Source organism: Oncorhynchus mykiss, chromosome 12, assembly GCF_013265735.2.
Source record: "Oncorhynchus mykiss isolate Arlee chromosome 12, USDA_OmykA_1.1, whole genome shotgun sequence".
In the NCBI taxonomy this organism is placed as follows: domain Eukaryota; kingdom Metazoa; phylum Chordata; class Actinopteri; order Salmoniformes; family Salmonidae; genus Oncorhynchus; species Oncorhynchus mykiss.
The window spans coordinates 79,306,893-79,334,789 of record NC_048576.1 but is presented as its reverse complement, the minus strand read 5'-3'; the positions used below and the strand labels follow the sequence as shown (position 1 = coordinate 79,334,789).

The 27,897-nt window shown below is 42.9% G+C and overlaps 1 protein-coding gene across 7 annotated transcripts; it reads left to right on the top strand.

Annotated features, from left to right (window-relative positions):
• Window positions 1-30: 30 nt before the first annotated feature.
• On the top strand, window positions 31-27,897 carry LOC110538537 (E3 ubiquitin-protein ligase RNF12-B). 7 transcript variants are annotated; one of them, XM_036938626.1, is made up of 5 exons: window positions 33-565; window positions 11,847-12,084; window positions 14,541-14,625; window positions 16,252-16,305; window positions 23,514-24,581. In XM_036938626.1, exons 1-4 carry the CDS (start codon window positions 242-244, stop codon window positions 16,283-16,285), a joined length of 681 nt encoding a protein of 226 aa, XP_036794521.1. In that variant the 5' UTR covers window positions 33-241; the 3' UTR covers window positions 16,286-16,305; window positions 23,514-24,581. The 7 variants fall into 7 exon arrangements, with proteins under 7 accessions (XP_021481097.1, XP_036794521.1, XP_036794519.1 ...); XM_036938624.1 differs by having other exon boundaries at window positions 16,252-16,326; window positions 23,519-24,581; XM_036938623.1 differs by having other exon boundaries at window positions 16,252-16,326.

The window sequence follows — 27,897 nt, the reverse complement described above, 5'->3', positions numbered from 1 at the left end:
GGAACGCGACCGAAATTACGCTCAGCTTTATAGCCTGCGTTTGCACCAACAGGTTTATACGATTGTGTTTAGTGGAAGCGCGGTGAGATGAGCTACAGTGCGCGCGGGACTACACTGACCTACACACCAGCTGACATCTGCAACAAGAAGGATAATTTTGCATGTACACATAAAAATACTATTTATTACATCTGCAGAAAACATAGCAATTGTCAAGTGAACCTTAAATAATTCTACCATCATGGAACTTGACGCGTCTATCATTCTCCCTGCGCTCTTCTTTACCATTCTTGCTGTTGTCTTGGCAGCCAAATTCATCCCCAAAAAACAACCAGAGGAGAAGAAGAAGAGGGTTAAAGTAGGCAACGGAGACGACATTCCACCTTCCAGAGCATTGGCACCAGCAGTAGCAATACTGGAAGTACCAAAAATGGTGGAGGTACCCCCACAAGTGGTAGAAGCTGAAGTTATACCCGAGCCAGTAACAGTTTCCCCAGTAGTTGAAGAGATCAATGTTGTAGAAGAAGAGACAGTTAAAGAGCCTGAAATGATCCCCGAGGTTCAGGTAAGATATTCTGTTTAGCTTCATTGACCTGTTATGAATAGAACATCTGGGCATAGGTCATTATTTGACTAATTGGTTTGAAGGTGATGAAGTGACTATTTGGCAACTCTCCAGAACTTCATGAACTGACCACAGCCTTTGTTGCATAGTACCTGGCCAGAAAACACTGCAATTACTCTACTTTTAAATTTAAAGTATTCAAAATCAATATCGTTTTAAATCCAATTTTGTGTAAAGTTGTGCCATTTATGCACTGCTTAAGCATGTCCTTTGCAACATCAATGTATTTCTCTTGCAGGCTATTTCACATCAAATACGAATTCCAACAAAAGCTGTTGTCTCTTTTGATAATCTAACATGAAATGTGTTTATTCAGTTAATACATCCTTACATTTCATGCTGGATTTAAAATGAGCCCAGCTTGTATTGTCACAGAAGGGAAAATGACAAGGAAAAACCATCTGTGTCTCCAAGGCCGTTAATACAGTACTTGATTTATAATGCCCATTTAGCTAATGACTGTGTTATGTGCGTTCCAGAGCCAATGCTCTAAAGCGCACAATAAGCAGAACTGAATGTACCCTGTCTCCCAAGGGCACTCAGCATTTTGACCCCCATACCTGCCCCCCATGTATACTATAGTGCAATTGACCTTTTCCATCACAGGCCTATATGAGCTCTAACCTGACACACACGTCACAGAGAATACATTGGAGACACCCTCTATGTTTGGTCCCAAACATACAGTATTTTCTATATTTAATGACCGTGAGGTCAAGAGTATTTGGACAGTGACACATGTTTTGTTGTTTAGGCTCTGTACTCCAGCATTTTGGATTTACAGTGATACAATGTCAATGAGGTTAAAGTGCAGACTGTCATCTTTCATTTGAGGGTATTTTAATCCATATGGGGTAAACCATTTAAAAATTACTGCAAGTTTTGTACATAGTCTCCCCATTGTAGGGAACCAAAAGTATCTGGACATTGAAGTCATCAAAAGTTTAGTATTTGGTTCCATATTTCTAGCAAAACAATAACTACATCAAGCTCGTGATTCTACAAACTTGTTGGATGCATTTTCAGTTTGTTTTGTTTGTGTTTCAGATTATTTTGTGCCCAATAGAAATTAATGGTGAATTAATACTGAATGAATAATGATGATTGTTACTTTCTCAGAGGCACAACAATAATGGCCCAAGACATGCTAGCCCCTCACCATTACCAATAACATTTTTTTTGAAGGGGGTTATGATATTTATACCTCTGTAACTTTCTCACTCATTATTATTCATGATTAGTTCATGATTATCCGCAATCATGGGAGCATCCACATTAATGTAGAAGTGTTTAGAAACATATTATATTCTTATTTACAATAAATATGACTCCAAAATGACACAATACATTATTTACCATTAGTTTCTATTTTACAGCTTCTTCTGTAGTATTTATGTTCATCCTCCTCTTTGTTAGACTGACTTTATCACTATGTTAGTGGCACCATGCCATCTAAGTTGGGGTGGTTTGTGTGTACATTACCACCTGCCGTGCATTTTGCCACGCTCACATGCTCTACACGCTAGTCGGAACTCAGACATTTTGGACTTCCTAACTGGTTGAACCGGCACGTGGATAACTACAAGCAAGTTGGACATTTCTGAGTTTCCTAGTTAGGGCTAGCACGTGAACGCAGCATTACTGTCTGACATTGAAGTCATCAAAAGTTTAGTATTTGGTTCCATATTTCTAGCAAAACAATAACTACATCAAGCTCGTGATTCTACAAACTTGTTGGATGCATTTTCAGTTTGTTTTGTTTGTGTTTCAGATTATTTTGTGCCCAATAGAAATTAATGGTGAATTAATACTGAATGAATAATGATGATTGTTACTTTCTCAGAGGCACAACAATAATGGCCCAAGACATGCTAGCCTCTCACCATTACCAATAACATTTTTTTTGAAGGGGGTTATGATATTTATACCTCTGTAACTTTCTCACTCATTATTATTCATGATTAGTTCATGATTATCCGCAATCATGGGAGCATCCACATTAATGTAGAAGTGTTTAGAAACATATTATATTCTTATTTACAATAAATATGACTCCAAAATGACACAATACATTATTTACCATTAGTTTCTATTTTACAGCTTCTTCTGTAGTATTTATGTTCATCCTCCTCTTTGTTAGACTGACTTTATCACTATGTTAGTGGCACCATGCCATCTAAGTTGGGGTGGTTTGTGTGTACATTACCACCTGCCGTGCATTTTGCCACGCTCACATGCTCTACACGCTAGTCGGAACTCAGACATTTTGGACTTCCTAACTGGTTGAACCGGCACGTGGATAACTACAAGCAAGTTGGACATTTCTGAGTTTCCTAGTTAGGGCTAGCACGTGAACGCAGCATTACTGTCTGAGCTTTACTATTATCTTTATTTTTTACAGTTGCATTTAAAGTGCACATTTAAGAGTGCTCTCTCTCTCCCTCCCTCAAGGTGAAACAATCAATCAATCCAATTTATTTATAAAGCCCTTTTTATATCAGCAGATGTCACAAAGTGCTTATACAGAAACCCAGCCCATACAGCCTCCTCTGTTATGAGAGACATAACTTCTCTCCGTTGCCTGCTATATGGGACCCAGCCAAGTTGTGCTGCGGCAGCCCTGGGGCTGGGGGAGCTCACTGGCGAGTCTACATACAGTACGAATGGCATGGCACCTCGTGTGGCTGGCTTTCTGAGGGGCGAGATTAGAATAACATGTTGTCTGTTTTATCACCATCAGTGTTCACATCAATGATCTGGGGCTGGGCTCTCATTTAGCACATCAGAAAACCACCATGCACTGCTCCGCTCTGCACAAGTTTGAAGTCTAATATTATCTACAATAACGTGTGTGCATGTTTTACCGGTTTCACATCATTCATCTGGCCTCTCATCTACCAGGTTGGTAGCTAACCTGCACTACTCTACTCTGCATAAATGTAATACAAACTGCATATTTACATTTTAACTGGATGTATAGAGTTCTACAATCACTAAACCTTTGCTCTGCGACCGAGGCTACATCTTGGAGCTGTGGAATTTGGGGCTCCTTCCTGTGCTGCTTGCTTTGCTAAAAGTGTTCCCTTATCATTACCCCAACCCTCTCTCCTCTCCTTCATTCCCTCTGTCTGCTCATGTTTCTCCTGTATGTCTATGTGTGCTTAGCAGCAGAGGCATGCTCTGTGTCACATCCATAGTTCCTTCTGTTTGAACTTCACATTTCTGTTCCTTAATCTTCTCTCACTATCACTCACCTGTGTTGTTTTGGGTGTGGGGGTCAGTGTAAGGTGCTCATAAATGTGTGTTACTGTCCTGGACACACCCCCTTCTCAAACCCTATAGACTAGTATAGACCCTATAGAGCAGCCACTATAGAGCAGCCACTATAGAGCAGCCACTGACAAATGTAAAGAGAAACATTAAGATCAGAAGCCAACCCACAGTCATTCTTCCATATCCTCACCATACTCCATCAACAGTATTGAACAGTACTTTCTCCATCAAATGTTCAATTACACATTGCCAAGACAGAGTACTGAATATTCAGCAGTCTTTTTTTGCTTGTTATGGGTCGCGTCTGCAAACCTTTTGAACGGTACCCTACACCTATAGTAGTCTGTGAATATGCCACATGTTATCGTGGCCCCGTCAAAACCGGAAAGGAAACAATCTCCACTAAAGCCCATTATTCCATACTCAAGCTGTAGCAGTGTTGGAACATTGTGTGTGTGTGTGTGTGCGCACACTTGTCGTGGAGGAGCACACAGTATAACACACATACATGTACACAGACATGTCAGCCTTTAGTGACCAATCAGGGGGCCATGACTTATTAACTCCCAGTATCCAGGCCCTTTCAAGTCAATGTCTGCATTGTGTTCTGAGATTAAGACTTCCCCCTTCTCTCCTCAATGCTCCCCACTTAACTATCTGGTGATATATGGACTCTATAGATGTGTATATGTGTCAGGGTTGGCCTTAAGGTAGCAGAAATACTGTAGTCTCCTTCTGGCTGAGATTGATGAGCAATAAAACAACATTCTTGTTTTACATGTTCCAATGGCTGCGACACTCTACACCCTGCCCCCATGCCCATCCTTTCTTGTTGTACAGTCAGAAAGAGTTAAGCTAGCATTCTCTGCCTCAGGCTTGAATGTAATCATGTTAATCAAGTGTTATATTTGCTCGCCTCTTTTAGCGTTACATCTTCCATGAATTACTGTATCAGGGAGGAACAACACAAATGTTGATTGTGTCTTTTCACAAGTGTGACTTTTTTGCTTTATTTATATGAACATGTAAAACACTCAAGAAGTTGTTTACAAACCCAAAATGAGTTTCAGATGTTCTTCTCTCTCTGCACCTTCCATTCTAACCTCTTCCATCGTGCTGAAACACACTATAAATGGGAATGTGTCTAGGCCTGCTAGCTAACTCACTGCTCACGCTGAGAAGGCAGACATACACAGGCAACAGCTGGAGCCAGCTGTTCTTTTGTCAGATGCAACATGGAGGACACTGTTATCCGGAAGTAGTTTGCTGCCTGTCGAAGGCTGTTAACGTGTTTTGCTGCAGGCAAAACATTCTTAGTATATAAGGGCCAATGTATGGTACCCTTTGAGTGCTCATTGGGTAAATCCAATGTTTGTCAGTTGTCCCATGAGGGTAGTTCATAAGTAAATCTTAGTTATGTGTATAGTACACAGACTACAAGAGGAGACTAGGGATTGTTTTTCCGAACATTCCTCAGCTCTCTGCTCTCTTGTGTGATCGTCAGACTCCTAACAGTATCCTGTGATGGAATCTGCAGAGCTGCTTACTCATTGGTCAAGCTCCCTGCTGACCTACCTCTCTTGGTATTTCCCCTTGTTTCTCTGCCTACCTACCTCTGCATGCACGCTGGAGCTACAGTCTGCTCTGGGCCCTGTTGTCCTTCCCTTTCCCAGCTGGACTTCACAACCAGATCCAGACAGGCACCCATCCCCATGAGAAGACAATGCCCTGGCTTCAAATCACATTACAACTGCTAATTCCCCTCTGTAACACAAGCAGTGGCCCATTACAAGAAGTTTGCAGTTGACACTGTAGTGGGCACCGACTCCCTCTCTCCCCAGCTTGACTCACCATAGAGCTGAAACCCTGATGTCTTTTCTGGCCATGTTGGGCACTGCGCTGTGCACTAGACAAGTCAACACAGAGGAATGGAGGAGGTCTGCCCAGTGCCGGAGTGAGAGGGGGAGAGAGGAAGCATGAGGGAGTCATTTCCATTCTTAAAAGGTTAGCCAATCCCCCAGTGAAAAGCTAAGAAACAGCAGCTCTTTGTAAATTTATTGGCCAGGCCTGCACAGGCCTCTTGGCAGGTAGTTCCTCATAAAAGCTACCATCAACTGCAGTGCTGTATACTGTATGTCTAAACAGTACAGTACATGCTTTCTATACAGTGTTGGTATGTATGGAGGAAGTCATGGTGGGTTGAGCTGTTTCCTATAGAAGTGTTGCTGCTCTGGCTCTGTGTATTGTTCTGCCAAAACAACAGATAAACTTTATCATGTGATTCACTCTTTTGATTGCCGTCATGTGGCCTCAATCATTGAGGATGTTCTTACTTAATAAAAGTCAGCTGTTTTGGATAACAGAACAAGGGCTAAACTATTGTATAATTTTAGTAATAATAAAACATATTCCAAGTCAATCATTATTCGTGAGAATCAACATTTGGACTCAATTCAGAGCCAATGACATGCTGAAATGAAACCTCACCCACGGTCTCCAGTCCAGTGGTGATGTCATCGATGGCACAATGGAGTAGGATCTCATTCCTGCAGGCCGCCACAGCACACTGTGACCATTGACTGCCAGGACACAAAGCTGTGTGTGTTTGTGCCTGTTAACAACACCTCTATTAGCAACACCCTATGGCTAGCTCTGCACTTGAGTGTTCTGAACACTAATTGGCTTCATGCTACCCCACCGGATGTTCCTCGCTGTATAGCTCCACACACTGTCGAGGTATGTCTGTCGTTGTTTCATTCATTGGTAATATCAGCCACCGATAAGGCAGTGGCTTTGGGGGAACAATGTGTCTGTGTGTATGCAGAGACACAGAGCAGGGGTGGGAGGTTGCTGAGACAACAGGACACTATTCCACCCCAGATGCCTTGGCCCATTGCCCTGAGCCTCTTTTCAGGGGATTGTCTGATGGACAGCAACAACATGACACAGACAGCCTGGTACCCCCTGGTCATCTCAATGGAGGAAGAGAAGAGAACTGGCATGGACAATGTAAAGGAGAGGGTACAATACACCCAAGGGGCTTCAGCTGAATTCTCAGCTGATGCAGTCTTGATGTGGACAGTAAATACACAAAGTTCATCCCGCTACATCAGAGGTGTGGTATCAACACCAACCTTGCCCACCACCCACTCAAGGGGCACGGTAGCACTATAAGTTCCCTGGGGGCGGGTAGAATTTCACTTGGCGGGCCAAGGGCCCTACCCCAACAACTCTTAAGAGCTTCTCCAGTGAGACCAATGCCGTTTATCACCCTTCTGTTTATTGTTGCTATAAAGGTAGCCACATTATTCAGTATCCACTTGCAGTATCTTCTGCCTCCTTCTATGCACGGACCACTGTCTATGCAGCTGTCTATTTACCACCACAAACCGATGCTAGCAGTAAGACCACACTCAACGAGCTGTATAGGGCCATAAACAAACAAGAAAATGCACATCCAGAGGTCAGCGTTTCTCGTGGCCGGTGATTTTAATGTAGGGAAACTGAAATGCATTTAATTTTTAAAAATTTGCACGTCACCTGTGCAACTAGAGGCGGCAAAACTCTTGATCAGAAACGCATACAAGGACCTCCCTCACCTTCCCTTTGGCAAATCAGATCATGACTCTATCCTCCTGCTTCCTGCTTTGAAACAAAAACTAAAATAGCAAGCACTATTGACGTGTTCAATACGAAAGTGGTCCAATGAAGCGGATGCCATGGATCACAGGCAACATCCGCACTGAGCTAAGGGTAGAGCTGTCGCTTTCAAGGAGCGGAACACTAATCTGGACACATAGGAAATCCCGCTACGACCTCCGATGAGCCATCAAACAGGCAAAGCATCAATACAGGACTAAGATCGAATACTACTACGCCGACTCTGACGCTCAATGGATGTGGCAGGCCTTGCCAATTATTACGGATTACAAAGGGAAACTCAGCTGTGAGCTGCCCAACAACGCAAGCCTACCAGACAAGCTTAAATGCCTTCTATTCTCGCTTCGAGGAAAGCAACACTGAAACATGCATGAGAGCATCAGTTGTACCGGACAACTGTGTGATCTCGCTCTCCGTAGACGATGAAAGACCATTAAACAGGATAACATTTACAAGGCCGATGGGCCAGACGGAATACCAGAACGAGTACTCAGAGCATGTGCTTCAGGAGGCTGAAAAGATTTGGCATGGATCCTCAGATCCTCAAAAAGTTCTACAACTGCACCCTTGAGAGCATCTTGACTGGCTGCATCACCGCTTGGTACGAAAACTGCAAGGTGGTGAGTATGGACCAGTACATCACTGGGGCCAAGCTCCCCGCCATCCAGGACCTCTATACCAGGTGGTGTCAGAGGAAGGCCCGTAAAATTGTCAAAGACTCCAGTCACCCAAGCCATGGACTGTTCTGTCTGCTACCACACAGCAAGCAGTACCAGTTCACCAAGTCTGGAAGAAAAGGGACCGTGAAGAGCTTATACCTCTAAGCCATAAGACTGTTAAACAAGACTGCTGAATAGCCAAATGCACAGGCTCTATGCACACACTGGACTCTACCCCCCCACACACACACACACACACATACTTACACTGACACCCCACACACACATACACACTTCATAGGCCCACCCAAACATAACATGTGCACACATGCATACTGAGGCCACACACACACACACACACACACACACACACTTTCCCACTTACCACATACACTGCTGCGTCTGTCTATCTACCCTGTTGCCTAGTCACTTTACCTCTATCTATATGAACATAGCTGCCTCAATTACCTCATACCTCTGCACATGAACTCAGTACTGGTACTCCCTGTATATAGCCATGTTATTACCTCATACCTCTGCACATGGACTCGGTACTGGTACTCCCTGTATATAGCCATGTTATTACCTCATACCACTGCACAATGACTCGGTACTGGTACTCCCTGTATATAGCCATGTTATTACCTCATACCTCTGCACATGGACTTGGTACTGGTACTCCCTGTATATAGCCATGTTATTACCTCATACCTCTGCACATGGACTCGGTACTGGTACTCCCTGTATATAGCCATGTTATTACCTCATACCACTGCACAATGACCTGGTACTGGTACTCCCTGTATATAGCCATGTTATTACCTCATACCACTGCACATGGACTCGGTACTGGTACTCCCTGTATATAGCCATGTTATTACCTCATACCTCTGCACATGGACTTGGTACTGGTAATCCCTGTATATAGCCATGTTATTACCTCATACCACTGCACATGGACTCGGTACTGGTACTCCCTGTATATAGCCATGTTATTACCTCATACCACTGCACATGGACTCGGTACTGGTACTCCCTGTATATAGCCATGTTATTACCTCATACCACTGCACATGGACTCGGTACTGGTACTCTCTGTATATAGCCATGTTATTGTTACTCATTATTGTTATCAACTGTGTATTTATTCCTTGTGTCACTATTTCTAAGTAAGCATTTCACTGTTAGTCTACACCTGTTGTTTGCGAAGCATGTGACAAATACAATTTGATTTGATGTGCTCATGGCCCATACACGCTAAGAAAAAAAGGTTCTACCTGGAACCAAAAAGGGTTCTCCTATGGGGACAGCCGAAGAACCCTTTTGGAACCCTTTTTTCTAAGAGTGTACTGACCCAAAATGACTGAGTGCATGTCAGTGGATGCCACATTTACAGAGGTCAATGTCACTGTATGAGCTGAGTGAGGGGTAATTGGACAGGCAGTTGTTAACAGGGCCCTAAATCCTCTGCAAGCCATCCTACAGCTCTTGGACTACGTTTGGTGTCTGGGTGGTACCGACACTTGAGGAGCCTAAGAAATTAATGACTGATGCAGAATGGAATCATGACCTCATACACTTCTACTAGAGAGAGAGCTCTCTGACCAAATTAGGAGATGTAAAAATTGAGAATTGGTGATGATGTTGAATCTTAGACTTACAAAATGTGAGCAATGCATCATCTCATTCTAAAGCAGTGGTATTCAAGGTCAGGGGAACTGCAGTGGGGGTTTTGAGATCAAAATGCAGAGATCAAAATGCAATGATTGGAAGTTTATTTGTTAATATAAAATCTACATTTAATGATTTTAAGATTGTGTCATTAGATTTGTGCTAGGGTGGGGTCGAGAGAAATTCTGGCCCAAAAAATGTGGTCCCCGCTGAAAAGGTTTGAATACCATTGCTCCAAAGGGATTCTATAGACCTACATTCAGCCCTATTATGACCCTGAATAAGATTGCTTTTGTGAATGTGTGAGTTGGGTCCTATGCATGGAGTATTTTGGTGTTTAATAGCTGAGGAATTCAGTGGCAGAGGGGAAGAGGCTGTTGGTGGGTAGGTCTGCTAAATGGATTCCATTCCATTGGTTGGGTGTGAGTAGTCTAAAGAGAGCCTAACCCCTGAGCAGCCATGAGACACAGTTGGGCCTGGTAGAATCCATGCCCCTGGCCTTCTCTGTCTACTACCATTTGCTACTGTGGTGGGTTAGTCGACATGTCCATCATCATAAAGTCTGCTCCAAGAGGAGGGGTAGGGTTGTGACACAGGTGGCCATGAGCTTCCTCTGCTAAATTTAATATACACTTTTTAAAGTCATGTGGCCAATTTATATAGACACAAATATGAACAGCCACAGGCAGAAATGTCAACAAATCATTTAATATTTTGATTAAATCACCTTCAGCTTCTTTTCTTCACTTTGTCACTTTGGTCTTCTACATTTGGAGAATTTAAAACTACTTTATAGCTGGACTTTACTGTAAATGAGCACCCTACTTATACTCTTAGTTCTAGGCTTTAGCCATTGTTACTCTGATCAGAGATGACAGGAGGCCTCTGACAGCGCGTCAAGCCCTGAGCCCACTGTGTCCCCATATGTGACCTCACTGTCTCTCTGTGTCCTCACTGTGAGATTAGTTCTCCCATGTATTAGACACCAAAAGCATGAAAATATATTTTTGGTGAGTTGTGTGTGCATGTGTATGTGTGAGTTCCTGCGAATCCAGTTCTGTCAGGGCTAGGGAAAGTTCTGGAGAGGGAGGGGTGGAGATGGATTTAAGGGGGGTTTATTTGTGCCTGTGTCATTGGCAGGCGGCATACAGAGAGGACACAGCCACTAAACAAGAACCTGAGAGAGAGCTGCAAATGACAGCTGCCACTCATAGAATAACCATTACAATGGGTCAAGAGGTTATGACGTCCACAGGGCTCAGCAGTTGAGTCAGCAATTTGTAGAGGTTTGCACAAAATATGCAGGTTTTACATTTCAGCATGTGAAGGATGATATTCTGGGTTATGTCCCTCCAGCACCAATTTTTATAGAATGTGGGATGCGATACTGTTGAAGTATATGGCTATATTTCCCCACCATAGACCTACTCCTTATAGACTGGGGCAATTTGGATACTATGGGGGTGTCCTATTGCTGTCTTTAGTGACAATTTGACAGACACTCCCTCTGTATTTTTGCATGAGTTCTGTTCAGTGGTTCTATTCTTGGCCGTTTCCCAAAGTCAGTACTGGTTGAGCTGATGAGTTCTCATATACAATCACCCAGTCATCTCTGTCTTATATTCCCCAGGAGGCTATGCATGACAAACAACACTCATCAGTTCTTATTGTTATTAACGTGAGCAGTTGGTTCCACTAATGTAATTGTCTCAGGTACTATAGAAACAAGTCTAGCCTAAAGCTCAGCTATATTTAGAACCTAGGACTGCTAGGTTGGGAATACAACACAATTCCCTATTAACCTCCATTAGCCGCTACACTGACCATTGAAGGCCATTGGAAAACAAAGTCATGTTCGTGGTCAGATTTTTTGCTCAATATTAATCACAATTCCATTGTTTTAAACAGCATTTCAGGTGTACAGTAGATTATATCTGTTATACACTTTGTCTCTGCAGGCTGTGCCAGAGCCCGTGGTTGAGCCAGAACCCGTGCCTGAGCCCATCCCTGAGCCAGAGCCCATCCCAGTCGTTGTTGAGGAGCCCATCCTTGACCTCATCGCCGAATCTGTGGTGAAGGAGGTCCCCGTCAGAGAGCCCACCCCTGAGCCAGCAAGGGAGCCCAACCCCAAGCCAGCAAGAGAACCCACCCCTGAGCCCATCTTCGTGACAGAGCCAGAGGACCTTGAGAGCAACGGTAGTATGTTTTAATAGTTTTTTGGTGTTAGCTGTGGGTACGGTCAGTCGTCCGAAAGCAGATCAAGTTTGACTCCCTGAATGGATTGACATTAGCAATGACTAACTGCATGAAACCAACCTCAAAGGGCCCGAATGCATTAGCCAGCATTAACCGGATGCACATCACTGCATACCCAGCAAATCCTCATTTAAACTGGATCTGGGGTGGCTAGCAGATACACTGGCTTGTATAAACGCCGTGGGGGTATATCCTCCACTGACACATCCCCTTACAGTCTTGAGACTTGCCCTCCTTTCACTGGAACTGAGTCGTGCATTCAAACCAGCCACCATTTTGTCTTTCAGTCAGGTCTTTTCTGATCCCTTGAGGCCCCAGGTCTCCATTGAGGCAGGTCTCATTGTGCCATGATTACAGTAAGTGTTTCCAGGTGAGAGGTCAGGCCTCCCTGGAATACTGTACAATACAACCACACAGAGCCACACAAACACAAGAGCTTTGTGCCTACATGGGCTTTTATACTGTCACGTATATATCTGACTAGGTTTCGGTTGGACGCCTCCTTTTGTTACAAATTATTTGTAGACTGTATATTGACCGCAAATATCCCAAACGAATATTATATCATATTTGACTAAAACATAATAACATAGTATATGATCACATAACTGTGTATCTCTCTATTATGCGTGGCAATACTTTGGAACAGATTTTCAAAATTAAAATAACTTGGAACTGATTTGCTGTTGTTTTGTAAGTCCAACAATAAAAAATTAAATATCCATTTATTTATTTATTTTTGCTAAAAAAAACTTGGCCAAATAAAATCACCTGTGGGCCAAATTCGGCCAGAGGGCCACCAGTTGGGGAACCCTGCCTTACAGTATATCCTCACTGAATAGCATACAGACCACTGCTGCTGCTAGCGGGCAATCATCACTGTATGTGTGTGCAGGGGAGATAACTCCATTCCAGGACAAAATGTATAGTAAAGCTGCCGTTTTGCATGTTGAGATGGTAAAGGGGAGTAATGTGGACTTTGAGGCCAAATTTGATCTCATGTCTCCACCTCACCAGCAGTTCACTGTTGATTGACAGTGAAACATGAGTTTCATTAAGTGACATGGATGGATGATCTCTGTAGGGGAGTTTGGTTTTTAGAACAAACTGGTTAGCAAGGAATGTACATTGATTATACTAAACATTAGGAACACCTTCCTAATATTGAGTTGCACCCCAGCCCTTTGCTTTCAGAACAGCCTCAATTTGTCAGGGCATTGACTCTACAAGGTGCTGAAAGCGTTCCACAGGAATGCTGGCCCATGTTGACTCCAATGCTTCCCACAGTTGTGTCAAGTTGGCTGGATGTCCTTTGGGTGGAGGACCATTCTTGATACACACAGGAAACTGTTGAGTGTGAAAAACCCAGCAGTGTTGCAGTTCTTGACACAAACCGGTGCGCCTGGCACCAACTACCATACCCTGTTCAAAGGCACTTAAATATTTTGTCTTGCCCATTCGACCTCTGAATGGCACACATAAAAAATCCATGTCTCAATTGTCTCAAGGCTCAAAAATCCTTCTTTAACCCATCTCCTCCCCTTCATCTACACTGATTGAAGTGAATTTAATCAGGGACCTTAATAAGGAATCATAGCTTTCACCTGGATTCACCTGGTCAGTCTATGTCATGGAAAGAGCAGCCATTCTTAATGTTTTGTACACTCAGTGTATTTATTGCTTAATTTGAAGTTGACAGTTACCTAAGGACAGAAAATGAACACTAGTTCACCATAATGCAGTTCCATGGAGCTACAAATATGTAAGGTCTTAACTCTTGTCATCCTATGATCATGTTTAAGATCTCTATGTAGCCTTTCAGGTGTTACATGAAACACCACATTACATCTAATTATTGAGCTTGTATCTTCTCGGTAGAATGGACTCCTGGGAAAACTGATCAATGTTCAGACCTGTCTTTAGGATATGGCCTGGTTTGTACCGCTGTCTGTATCAGTAAAGTGTATTCCTCTAAATGAGAGACAAACTGGCTCACTAAGACACGGGACTGTTGGGGTCTGGTTCCACCGATAGCACAGGGTTGTAATGTCACTCTGTGTACTGTAAATTGAATCAGTGACGTTGGCACACATAAAAGTGAATCAGCCACCTGACTCTGAATTTAATTACAGCCACACGGTCACTCTTGGCTCTGTTTTGACTGTACTCTACTACTGTGTGTCCTTCCTGTAATCCTGATATACTGTAGCAACAGGACTGTAACTAACAGCCACGGTGGTCCCAGAGGACTTAGAAATCGTCCAAACATTTATCTGTGTGTGTGTGTGTGTATGCGTGCGTTTGTGTGAACATGCATGTGTGTGTACTGTATGTATGAATGATGTGTAAGTGTGTGTTGACCATGGTCCCTCATGTTTCCTCTGACGTGGCATCAGCTGAGGAGGTGCACTTTACCCCAGGAATGAAGATTAGCAAGTTGGAGAAGCTGATGACCAAGGAGGAGATGGAGGAGGAGCAGAGGTGAGTGCCCCCCTCTCTCTCCCTACTGCCCCCCTTCTCTTGGCACTGTAGCATGACTCTAGTTAACCTATCCTCCTACTGCACGCCAATGCAACCACCTTCTTCCTCCCTCCCCTATCCTGTTCTTGTGTGTTGACCTGGCATTTAGGTGCTATGATAACATCTATGACAACATTTACCCTGCAGATCAGAGGGGGTTGGTCACAGAGTGGACAGTTAAACCAATAACCCACCAAAGCAGTGAGGGACTTCCAGACCTTGTACCTGTAGCTACTAACTCCCTCAAAAGAAATGTAGACTTGAGACATCCCACTGGGCACAGACGTCAATTCAACGTCTATTCCACATTGGTTCAATGTAATTTCATTGAAATGACGTGGAAACGACGTTGATTCAACCAGTGTGTGCAGTGGGATGTTCTGTATCTTTATAGGTCACCAGATTGCAAAATAAGATTAGTAAACTTTAAAATTGAGGGGCAAATAAGGAAGGAGACAAAAACAACAACAAAGACTGCTTGTTTTGAAGCCTAAAGGTTACTGTTAGTTTGTAATGCTAAACATTATCCTACAGACTGTGGTGAGCTTGTGGTGGGAGGCTGGCATAGGGAGCGAACAGCCTTTCTCTCTTTCTCTCTCTCTCACATCCTAGGGCTTGAACTTGCATAAGCAGAGGGAGGGAGGCCTTATGTGATGTAACCCCTCAAGATGCCTCCTATCTTTTGGTTTAGCCAGTCCTGTTCTCTGTTAGAGGAGCAGTGCAGTGAGCCTGGGGCCCAATGCTTGCTGGGGGTTGGAATGACTTAGTGAGCGAGCGTGCAGGGGGCGGATGTGGACTCTGTTTAGGGGTGTGACAACAAGGCAATAACATGGATTAATAGCAGCACTTACCGTTTTGGGGGGGGGGGGGGTTCCCCAGTTTCTATAGCGAGGGGAGTGGATGTCTTAAACGCCATGTGATTGGTGGCTTGTGCCTTCTAACACAGGAATTTAATCAAGGTCTTAAAATATCTGCCAAGCTTGGCTCTGGAGAGCTTGGATCTGCCAGCTCTGTTGGTTTGTTATGTTCCCATGGAGTTGTGAGCTGCGGAAGAAGAAGGAGGAAGGGAGGAAAGGCATGTGGGCCCTGAGTTTCAGGAATGTTTTTCTTTGTCTTTTTTGGGGAGTATGCTTCCACTCTTGTTTGAAGCCTGAGCAGTGGCTCATGGTTTTAAATGACCAACGATATATTAATACATCTTTATACGATTAACTATAGTTCCATTCCAGCCCCAAACCCAGCTATATGTTACTAAATCCCTGTGCCTTGTACCCTCTGCTGTTCACTTATGTGTTTACACACAAGAGCACAGCATGTACTTGCTCACCACACCAACCGTTGGGCCTGAATTAAACTCAACCACAACTTTGGCCTAAACTTGACTTCATAAAGCTCAGTGCAATGCTTTCCTTTTGGCACTAGGTTTTATGTGGAAAATATGTAAGCATGTGAAACCTATTTGCATTGCCATAAGTGCCAAAGTTGGGGACAAAGCTGTGGTTAAGTTGTCTGTTTCTAAGATGTGGAATTGTGTAGAGTTCTGTGCAGCTGTACATAACAGCTTTCACCCTGCCTTTATCTTTTCAGGATAGAGCTCACACCTGACTTTACCTCTCTATAAGCAACATCGACAAGCACACTGTGAGTTAGGAAGGATTATGGGTAAGGTATCATTAAACTTTAACCCCCCCCCCAGAGCCTCTTATCCTCTCCCAAGTCTCAAAAATACCACCTCACCTCCCTCCTTTCTCCTCTCACCCACTACCCAGGGTGTGACACATCACTGGTGAAGGGCAGAGCCATATACAGTACATATGTACAGTGCCTTTGGAAAGTATTCAGACCCCTTTACTTTTTCCACATTTTATTACGTTACAGCCTTATTCTAAAATAAATTTAAAAAATTAAATCTACACACAATATCCCATAATGACAAAGCGAAAACTGTTTTTTTTTATTTTGTTGCCAATATATATAAAAAACTGAAATACCTTATTTACATAAGCATTCAGACCCTTTGCTATGAGACTCGAAATTGAGCTCTGGTGCATCCTGTTTCCATTGATCATCCTTGATGTTTCTACAACTTGATGGGAGTCCACCTCTGGTAAATTCAATTGATTGGACATGATTTGCAAAGGCACACACCTGTCTATATAAGGTCCCAAAGTTGACAGTGCATGTCAGAGCAAAAACCAAGCCATGAGGTCGAAGGAATTGTCCGTAGAGCACTGAGACAGGATTGTGTCAAGACACAGATCTGGGAAAGGGTACCAAAAAATGTCTACAGCATTGAAGGTCCCCAAGAACACAGAGGCCTCCATCATTCTTAAATGGAAGAAGTTTGGAACCACCAAGACTCTTCCTAGAGCTGGCAGGCCAGCCAAACTTAGCAATCGGGGGAGAAGGGCCTTGGTCAGGGAGGTGACCAAGAACTTGATGGTCACTCTGAAAGAGCTCTAGAGTTCCTCTGTGGAAATGGGAGAAACTTCCAGAAGGACAACCATCTCTGCAGCACTTCACCAAGTGGCCAGACGGAAGCTACTCCTCAGTAAAAGGCACATGCCAGCCCACTTGGAGTTTGCCTAAAGACTCTCTGGTCTGATGAAACCAAGATTAAACTCTTTAGCCTGAATGCCAAGCGTCACTTCCGGAGGAAACCTGGCTCCATCTCCACAGTGAAACATGGTGGTGGCAGCTTCATGCTTTCGGGATGTTTTTCAGCGGCAGGGACTAGGAGACTAGTCAGGATCGAGGCAAAGATGAACAGAGCAAAGTACAGAGAAATCCTTGATGAAAATCTGCTCCAGAGCGCTCAGGACCTCAGACTGGGGCGAAGGTTCACCATCCAACAGGACAACGACCCTAAGCACACAGCCAAGACAACAAAGGAGTGGCTTCGGGACAAATCTCTGAATGTCCTTGAGTGGCCCAGTCAGAGCCCGGACTTGAACATGATCGAACATCTCTGGAGAGACCTGAAAATAGCTGTGTAGCGATGCTGCCCATCTAACCTGACGGCGCTTGAGAGGATCTGCAGAGAAGAATGGGAGAAACTCCCCCAAATACAGGTGTGCCAAGCTTGTAGCGTCATACCTAAGAACACTCTATGCTGTAATCGCTGCCAAAGGTGCTTCAACAAAGTACTGAGTAAAGGTTCTGAATAATTATGTAAATGTCATATTTAAATTAGCAAACATTTCTAAAAAACAGTTTTTGCATTGTCATTATGGGGTATTGTGTCTAGAGTGATGAGGGGAAAAAAACAATTTAAAACATTTTAGAATAAGGCTGTAACGTAACACAATTTGGAAAAAGTCAAGGGGTCTCAATATTTTCCGAAGGCACTGCATATATAACTCTGGTGAAAGCAGTGTGTATCGATGCATTCACCCATTTACTGATTACACTAGTATGACATCACCAACAGTGTACCTTGACACCAGGCGATTGGGCTGTAGGTTATTGTTTTTTTGTCTTTGAAGGGACCTGTTAGCCAATGATAGGCTTCCACTGATGTGGTAGAGCACATATCTGGGTCTGATAGGGCACATTCTGGCAGAGCTTGCTTTATCCTTTCTATTTGACACTTTCTGTTTGATCACCGCCAACGACCACCAGAACTACAGTGCATTCGGAAAGTATTCAGACCACTTACCCTTTTCCACATTTTGTTACGTTACAGCCATTCTAAAATGTATTAAATATTTTATTTTCCTCATCAGTCTACACACAGTACCCCATAATGACAAATCGAAAAAAACAGGTTTTTAGACATTTTAGCTCATTTATAAAAAATAAAAACAGAAATACCTCATTTACAATTTAATCCATTTTAGAATAAGGCTGTAACGTAACAAAATGTGGAAAAAAGTCAACGGGTCTGAATCATTTCTGAATGCACCGTACATCACTTCCCTCCCCCATCCCACCATCTACGTCCCCCTGTGTCTTCAGACAGTCTAATATCCTGGAGCTTCAGGTTCTATAAGGATACAGTTAATAGTTATCATATGCTGGTGTCTCACGGCCATTGAAAACAAAGGGCCCTACGATCATAGGAAATACTGCATTGGGGCACCAATGTTGGTCATCATCAGTGCTGCAGGGGAGACTCCCCCCCCCCCCCCCCCCCCCACCTTCTATTAATGCTGGTGCCAGAGGGGAATCCATTTGGAATTGGTTGGTGGTGTGTGGCACCTGCTAAACAAATGCCTGAGAGAAAATCAGTTACTCACTTACAGCACACCCAAAATGGCTGCCATGATAGTATTAAAGAGTTTCATGATTTAATGGTTGGGTGGGACTTTTATCAGGACCACTCTGATTTGTACACACTCAGGGGGCCTTGCAGAGAGCAGTTTTGAAGTTGAATTATAGCTGAGCCCTGAACCTTAGACTGTTGCTGCTATACCATTGGGCCCTCTGCAGGCAATATCGAGGTAGTGAGACACTTAAATTGGGGATTTTTTTTACTGTGTCTGTGTGAGCTGAAATGCTTTCACTATAATTGCATTTTTATTCCAGATGGTGACAGCATTTGATCAGTGTAGCCTGAAAAGGCAAGTCAGGCCACTATTTGCAAGCCACGTGTATTGTCTCTACTTGACATATAAAGATCAACATTATTATTGCAATAAGGCTGACCCACTGGAATATAGGTATCTTTCTTCTTGCTCATAAACTGTTTTTGTTCAGCCTACCAGTGTCCGTAGGTCTATCTAGAATGTGTATTACTGTATGCCTGTCATATCTCCAATTACAACATTGCTACATCTAGGGGCAACCTAGACTCAGGGGTAGACGTTACATAGGCAATGTAAATCCGGAACACTCTAATAGTATGATAGAGTGTCCCGGATTTAATTTGTAGATGTCCACAATCCATTTTGTATGATATGTTAAGACATTTTAATTCGTATGATACAGTATGTTTCGAAATTGCTAAACCTATGATATGTTACGAATTGCAATTTTTTTGTGGCTAACGTTAGCTAGGTGGCTAATGTTAGCTAGAAAAAAGGTTAAGGTAAGGTTTAGGAATTAGGTTAAAGGGTTAAGGTTAGTGTTGGGAGAAGGGTTAGCTAACATGCTAAGTAGTTGCAAAGTAACAAAAAATGTGCGTTATACTTCCACCCTACTTTAGTTTTTTCCTTTACTAACCTTTTACTGCAGTGGGCTAAATCAGGGTCACACAGACTGTTTATTGGTAGTCTTAAACAAAACTACTTTGACACCAAAGTATTTTTTAAATGATTTAACCTTTATTTAACAAGGCAAGTCAGTTAAGAACAAATTCTTATTTACAACGATGGCCTACCGGGGAACAGTGGGTTAACTGCCTTGTTCAGGGGTAGAACGACAGATTTTTACCTTGTCAGCTCGGGGATTCGATCCAGCAACCTTTCGGTTACTGGCACAATGCTCTAACCACTATGATACCTGCCGCCCCAAATATACACCTCACACACATTGTTATGGGCTTAAAAAATAAGATGCCTGTACCATGTCAGATATAGAGTTGAAATGTATAACGTTTTGAGTTTGCATCCCAATATTGCACTTTAAATAAATCAAATCCAATCAAATTTTATTTGTCACATACACATGGTTAGCAGATGTTAATGCGAGTGTAGCGAAATGCTTGTGCTTCTAGTTCCGACAATGCAGTAATAACCAACGAGTAATCTAACCTAACAATTTCACAACAACTACCTTATACACACAAGTGTAATGGGATGAAGAATATGTACATAAAGATATATGAATGAGTGATGGTACAGAACGGCATAGGCAAGATGCAGTAGATGGTATCGAGTACAGTATATACATATGAGATGAGTAATGTAGGGTATGTAAACATTATATTAAGTGGCATTGTTTAAAGTGGCTAGTGATACATTTTTTACATCAATTTTTCCATTATTAGAGTGGCTAGAGATTGAGTCAGTATGTTGGCAGCAGCCAGTCAATGTTAGTGGTGGCTGTTTAACAGTCTGATGGCCTTGCGATAAAAGCTGTTTTTCAGTCTCTCGGTCCCTGCTTTGATGCACCTGTAGTGACCTTGCCTTCTGGACGATAGCGGGGTGAACAGGCAGTGGCTCGGGTGGTTGTTGTCCTTGATGATCTTTTATGGCATTCCTGTGACTTCGGGTGGTGTAGGTGTCCTGGAGGGCGCAGATAGTTTGCCCCCGGTGATGCGTTGTGCAGACCTCACTACCCTCTGGAGAGCCTTATGGTTGTGGGCGGAGCAGTTGCCATACCAGGCAGTGATACAGCCAGACAGGATGCTCTCGATTGTGCATCTGTAAAAGTTTGTGAGTGCTTTTGGTGACAAGCCGAATTTCCTGAGGTTGAAGAGTCGCTGCTGCGCCTTCTTCACCACGCTGTCTGTGTGGGAGAACCAATTCAGTTTGTCCGTGATGTGTACGCCGAGGAACTTAAAACTTACTACCCTCTCCACTACTGTCCCATCGATGTGGATAGGGGGGTGCTCCCTCTGCTGTTTCCTGAAGTCCACAATCATCTCCTTTGTTTTGTTGATGTTGAGTGTGAGGTTATTTTCCTGACACCACACTCCGAGGGCCCTCACCTCCTCCCTGTAGGCCATCCTCCCTGTAGGCCATCTCGTCGTTGTTGGTAATCAAGCCTACCACTGTCTGCAAACTTGATGATAGAGTTGGAGGCATGCATGGCCACGCAGTCGTGGGTGAACAGGGAGTACAGGAGAGGGCTCATAACGCACCCTTGTGGGGCCCCAGTGTTGAGGATCAGCGGGGTGGAGATGTTGTTTCGTACCCTCACCATCTGGGGGCGGCCCGTCAGGAAGTCCAGTACCCAGTTGCACAGGACGGGGTCGAGACCCAGGGTCTTGAGCTTGATGACGAGTTCGGAGGGTACTATGGTGTTAAATGCTGAGCTGTAGTCAATGAACAGCATTCTCACATAGGTATTCCTCTTGTCCAGATGGGTTAGGGCAGTGTGCAGTGTGGTTGCGATTGTGTCGTCTGTGGACCTATTGGGGCGGTAAGCAAATTGGAGTGGGTCTAGTGTGTCAGGTAGGGTGGAGGTGATATGGTCCTTGACTAGTCTCTCAAAGCACTTCACGATGACGGAAGTGAGTGCTACGGGGCGGTAGCCGTTTAGCTCAGTTACCTTAGCTTTCTTGGGAACAGGAACAATAGTGGCCCTCTTGAAGCATGTGGGAACAGCAGACTGGGATAAGGATTGATTGAATATGTGCGTAAACACACCAGCCAGCTGGTCTGCGCATGCTCTGAGGACGCGGCTGGGGATGTCGTCAGCCCAGACGGCTATATCACAGAAGACTGAAATATATCAAAACCGTTCGACATAGAAATACCAGATTTTCAGTTTATTAATGATGAAATTCTGAAACATATTAATAACATTCCACCCACAAGCCCACTATATTTGTCTGCAGGAAATGGCTTCAGCATTTGCAGACTGTATGTCAGATTTAGTCTTCAACGATTATCACGTTACACTGTGCGACATTACCAAATAAAAATCTTGATATCAACCTGGCCAGATTGTACGATTTTCTTCAGTTCTGTCGTCACATTCTGCAATTTGCCTGCAGAGGTGTATTTGATCTGAGCATGTGCCAGTACCAGCAGCGCAAGCCTCACTCAATGCTTATGCGTGAGTGAAGTGAGTTCTGAATAAATTCAAGTAGGCATCTTAGAAATAGTTTTCACATACTAACTTTATATGTCCGTTTAATTTGATTGGCGATTTTGTGCATTTATTGAAATCCCACCAGGTAGCAACAAACAAGATTTTTTACAGGGAAATCGTTCTTCTTGCACAGCATGTAGGCTAAATGTTTAATTCAAACTATTATGTTAATCTGACTATTCACAATAATTGTATTGTTGTGTGCATACTCAGTTGCGGCCGTCTTCTAATTGGTCAGTCACCGGGATCAGCTCATAACACCAGCCACACTACGCGATAAAGGACAAAAAATGTGGACACCGTGCCAAGACGTCCGACCATCGTTTACGACCTAAGAATTTGTCCGCCACGTGGAAATTTTGTCTGGGACGGCAAAGTTGTGGCATAAAACGGCTAAAATTGTACAGTCTACAAAAGCCGTACAAAACGTAACAAATAAGTGGAGTGTCCCAGATATACATTTACTATGTTACGTCTAGTCTATGAGACCAGGCTGCCAGGGGAGGAATGCTTGTTTCAATAGTTAATTGTTCAGCTGTCACATTCACATGTCTGCTGCAGCTATTAGAAAGCATATGATAATCTGGTCTCTTTGTTACATTGCACTAATTAGGACATACTAACCTTTGAAATGGCATGCATCTCACACATTGCCATCTAACCTGCCTGGGAACTCTGTGGTGCTCCGGGGTGAAGTTTCTCCCAGGTGCAGATCTAGGATCAGCTTCCCCTCTCACAACCCTAATTAGTAAGGAACATGTAAAACTGACCCAAAATCAGCATCTAGGGGCAACTTCACCGTACACCAGTGGGGGAGGGGGATCTGTGGTGGTGGTGGGTATTCTATGGTGGTATGCTATTTTCCGGGTGTGTTTTGATCAACCTTTGGTCAGAGCACTGTCTGCTTTAGGTCTCTTGAAACTACTAAACCCTGATGCATGCTGAAATAACAACCCTGACAATGGTGAGTGATCTCACTCTTTTCCAAGTCACGAGTTTGATATCAGTCAAATTCCAATACTACTTAACATTTCTGACTCTTAAGCTAATAACAATAACTGGCTAATAATATCAATGAAATAGCTATATTTGTCAATAGATAAAACTGTTTGTTTTGTACTGACATATTAGTACTCTCTTTTTTCCAGTGCAGCTGAGTAGGCGATGAAGAAAAGGAATGACTCTACACCCACACCTTTCTATTCTTTACTTTGTTTTGTGAAAAGTGATCACTGAAGAAGAACCTTTGAAACATCTGCTGAGAAGAGCGATCTCTTCTGTTGATTGTCCGGCAACTTTGCTGTTGATATGGAAAATATTTGTTGCTTTTTGTCCTCTCCCCTTTTCTTTCCTTCTTTCTTACTTTTGAAGGATGTGAATTAAAGGCTATTGCTCAACTCTGCCTGTGAATTGCATGCTGCATTACACCAAACACACAAGTGCCTATGTGAATCTTTAGTCCCCGCCCCCTTCGCTTTCTATCTGCTCTCTTACTGGTGGCGTCTATCCTTTTGACTAGAGCAGGAATGATTCATTCTGGATTCTGAGACTCTGATAGTCGCAACGGAACGTTTGAAGATAATACATCCATGCTTATTACAGAGTATGACATGTGGGGTGTGCAAAAAAAGTTCCTGAAAAAAGTAAGGTCGGGAACCACTGGTTTAGAAGAAATGGATGACCATTGCAATACCAATACAGTAAGGATGTGTTTAAATAGCTATTATGGGTGAAGGGGTAGGGAAGGGTTGTGTTGTTTTTCATTGTTTTAAAATATGAAACTGTGATTTAAAGACATGACAAGTGATTTGCATGCAAAGGCCCCCTCTACCCAAGTCTTTGTCTGTGTGGCCACTGTCCATTGTGAGCCAGTCCCTGACACTTTTAAGTCATGTAACAAATGCCAATCAGTAACATCCAAATAGCCTAATGATGGCATTCTGAATGCTGAGAACCATATATCTCACTTCTGTCCTGACTCTGACGATCACTGGGGCTTTTGTCACTTTATAAGTATGTAACCAATGCACACTGACAATGAATGGGCTTATTTTCATATGGGACGGGAGCTTGGTAGATAGAATGGCTAAAGTGGAATATGTGTATGACAAACCGTAGTGATTTTTGTAGAGAGATTGAAATGTTTTGTTTAAACATTATGTTTTTGGGCTTTTGTAAACTCTTGACTATTAAAAGCCAGTTTGTCTAAAACCAATGCTTGTTTAAGCCTCATACTCATTTCCACCCAGTAATCCACCCATTTTTCCATATCAGCACATCTAATTAAAAGCAGTAAGTTCATCTCATCATTGAGTTTTGCTCACCTACTTTGTAGCACATTTTGCAGTACATTTACATATAACACAATGCTAATCAGTATGTCATGTATTGCATCTTTCTATGTAAGCCAGAAGGTCCTACATGGATTGATGATGATGATATCATAACTTTAAATCTCTCTATGTACATACGCAATAATAGCCGTTCTCATTGCACCACTCAGCATATGATTTCTGGTAACTAGTAGGGCTTTGTATGTTTAAGACGTGCCTTAGTTGATGTGCCTTTGTCAGGTAGGTGTTAACTTCAGTGGGACTTGAGATTGAAGCCCTCTGGAAGAAGGTCTTTTGAGGTGTTTTTATTGGGCAGCCTGTGAATGATGACAATAATAAACTGTGAAGCACCTGTCTACCCCAGGAGATGTTTTATAGCTGTGTTTATTATAACATTAGAAGACACACAGTGCCTTGCAAAAGTATTCATCCCCCTTGGCGTTTTTCCTATTTTGTTGCATTACAACCTGTAATTGAAATGGATTTGTATTTGTATTTCATGTAATGGACATACACAAAATAGTACAAATTGGTGAAGTGAAATTTAAAAAAAATAACTTGTTTAAAAAAATTATTTAAAAAAAAATGAAAAGTGGTGTGTGCATATGTATTCACCCCCTTTGCTATGAAGCCCCTAAATAAGATCTGGTGCAACCAATTACCTTCAGAAGTCACATAATTAGTTAAATAAAGTCCACCAGTGTACAATCTAAGTGTCACATGATCTGTCACATGATCTCAGTATATATACACCTGTTCTGAAAGGCCCCAGAGTCTGCAACACCACAAAGCAAGCAGCACCATGAAGACCAAGGAGCTCTCCAAACAGGTCAGGGACAAAGTTGTGGAGAAGTACAGATCAGGGTTGGGTTCTAAAAAAATATCAGAAACTTTGAACATCCCACGGAGCACCATTAAATCCGTTAATAAAAAATTGAAAGAATATGGCATACAACAAACCTGCCAAGAGAGGGCCGCCCACCAAAACTCACGGACCAGGCAAGGAGGCCATTAATCAGAGAGGCAAAAAAGAGACCAAAGATAACCCTGAAGGAGCTGCAAAGCTCCACAGCGGAGATTCGAGTATCTGTCCATAGGACCACTTGAAGCCGTACACTCCACAGAGCTGGGCTTTACGGAAGAGTGGCCAGAAAAAAAGCCATTGCAGAAAGAAAAAAATAAGCAAACACCTTCGGTGTTCGCCAAAAGGCATGTGGGAGCCTCCCCAAACATATGGAAGGAAAATGCTGTCTGGCGCAAACCCAACACCTCCCATCACCCAGAGAACACCATCCCCACAGTGAAGCATGGTGGTGGCAGCATCATGCTGTGGAGATGTTTTTCATTGGCAGGGACTGAGACACTGGTCAGAATTGAAGGAATGATGGATGGCACTAAATACAGGGAAATTCTTGAGGGAAACCTGTTTCAGTGTTACAGAGATTTGAGACTGGGACGGAGGTTCACCTTCCAGCAGGACAATGACCCTAAGCATACTGCTAAAGCAACACTTGAGTGGTTAAAGGGGAAACATGTAAATGTCTTGGAATGGCCTAGTCAAAGCCCAGACCTCAATCCAATTGAGAATCTGTGGTATGACTTAAAGATTGCTGTATACCAGCAGAACCCATCCAACTTGAAGGAGCTGGAGCAGTTTTGCTCATTTGAAGAATGAGCAAAAATCCCAGTGGCTAGATGTGCCAAGCTTATAGAGACATACCCCAAGAGACTTGCAGCTCTAATTGCTGCAAAAGGTGGCTCTACAAAGTATTAACTTGGGGGGGTGAATAGTTATGCACCCTTAAGTTTTCTGTTTTATTTGTTCTTATTTCTTGTTTGTTTCACAATCAAAAAATATTTTGCATCCTCAAAATGGTAGACATGTTGTGTAAATCAAATAATCCAAACCCCCCAAGAATCCATTTTAATTCCAGGTAGTAAGGCATCAAAATAGGAAAAATGCCAAGGGGGTGAATACTTTCGCAAGCCACTGTATGTGTATGTCTTACACACACACACACACACACACACACACACACACACACACACACACACACACACACAGGTAACAATCATGTGTGTTTTTTGGGATGTCACGTGTTGTTTGTGTACACTGAGTTTCTGTTATATGTATCCATTGTGTGTGTTGATGAGTGTGAGTTTGTAAGTGTGTCATATAGACCCAGGCATTGGAAGCGATGCCATCATGTCTGTGTGTATCTGTTCTAGGGTGCAAAACGATCAGTTGGCAGCCATCTTTCTCCTGCTGATGCAGAACCAGGAGGCACTAGGGGAGGTGACTGAGGGAGACATGGAGGAGCAGCTCAAACTCTACTCCCTGTAGCAGAATGGGGCGGTTCTATTATTGTCAACCTTGTATAGGGCTGAATAGCCTGTTCCCCTTTTTAAAGTGCAGGTGTCAAGCAGAGCAACTGTCAATGTATAATACCGTATTTATGTTTGATTTATCATGTCAAGTCAGAATGATCCATTACAGACAAAGACAATAGGTTTAATATTCTGACATACTGTAGCGGGATAGGCATTACCCATAAGACCAAAACAATTGTACTACACTTGAATGTAAGACACAAGTCTTTATACTGTTGTTGTTCTGTTAACATTGGTTATCGTAAAGTATGGCAATGTTACAATGGCTTTAAAAATCACATGTTCTTAGAGTATGAACAATTTAATGAACAAACAATTGCAGTAACTTATTTACATTAAGTATATTGGTAACACACTATTTGTTTATATTACTTAAATGTTTAATGAAGTATTGTTGGTAAGTCACATATACTGTATGTATTTTCAGTTGTAAAGAACTATTTTGGAATGACTTTGTAGTGTTAATATAGGTAATATTGAAATATACACTGAGTGTACAAAACATGACATAGACTGACCAAGTGAATCCAGGTGAAAGCTAGGATCCCTTATTGATGTTACTTGTTAAATCCACTTCAGTCAGTCTGGATGAAGGGGAGGAGACAGGTTAAATAAGGATTTTCAAGCCTGGAGACAATTAAGGCATGGGTTGGGTGAATGGGCAAAAAAGTGCTTTGAAGGGGTTATGGGTTGTAAGTGCCAGGTACCAGGCATGTCAAGAACTGCAACGCAGCTGTGTTTTTCACACTCAACAGTTTCCTGTGTGTATCAAGGTCCACCACCCAAAGGACATCCTGTCGGAAGCATT

Coding starts and splice junctions, on each gene's coding strand:
- LOC110538537 (XM_021625422.2), top strand. CDS start 242: ATGGAACTTGACGCGTCTATCATTCTCCCTGCGCTCTTCTTTACCATT. Junction 12,085..14,540: donor AGAGGACCTTGAGAGCAACG/GTAGTATGTTTT, acceptor ACGTGGCATCAG/CTGAGGAGGTGCACTTTACC. Junction 14,626..26,927: donor GAGATGGAGGAGGAGCAGAG/GTGAGTGCCCCC, acceptor TATCTGTTCTAG/GGTGCAAAACGATCAGTTGG.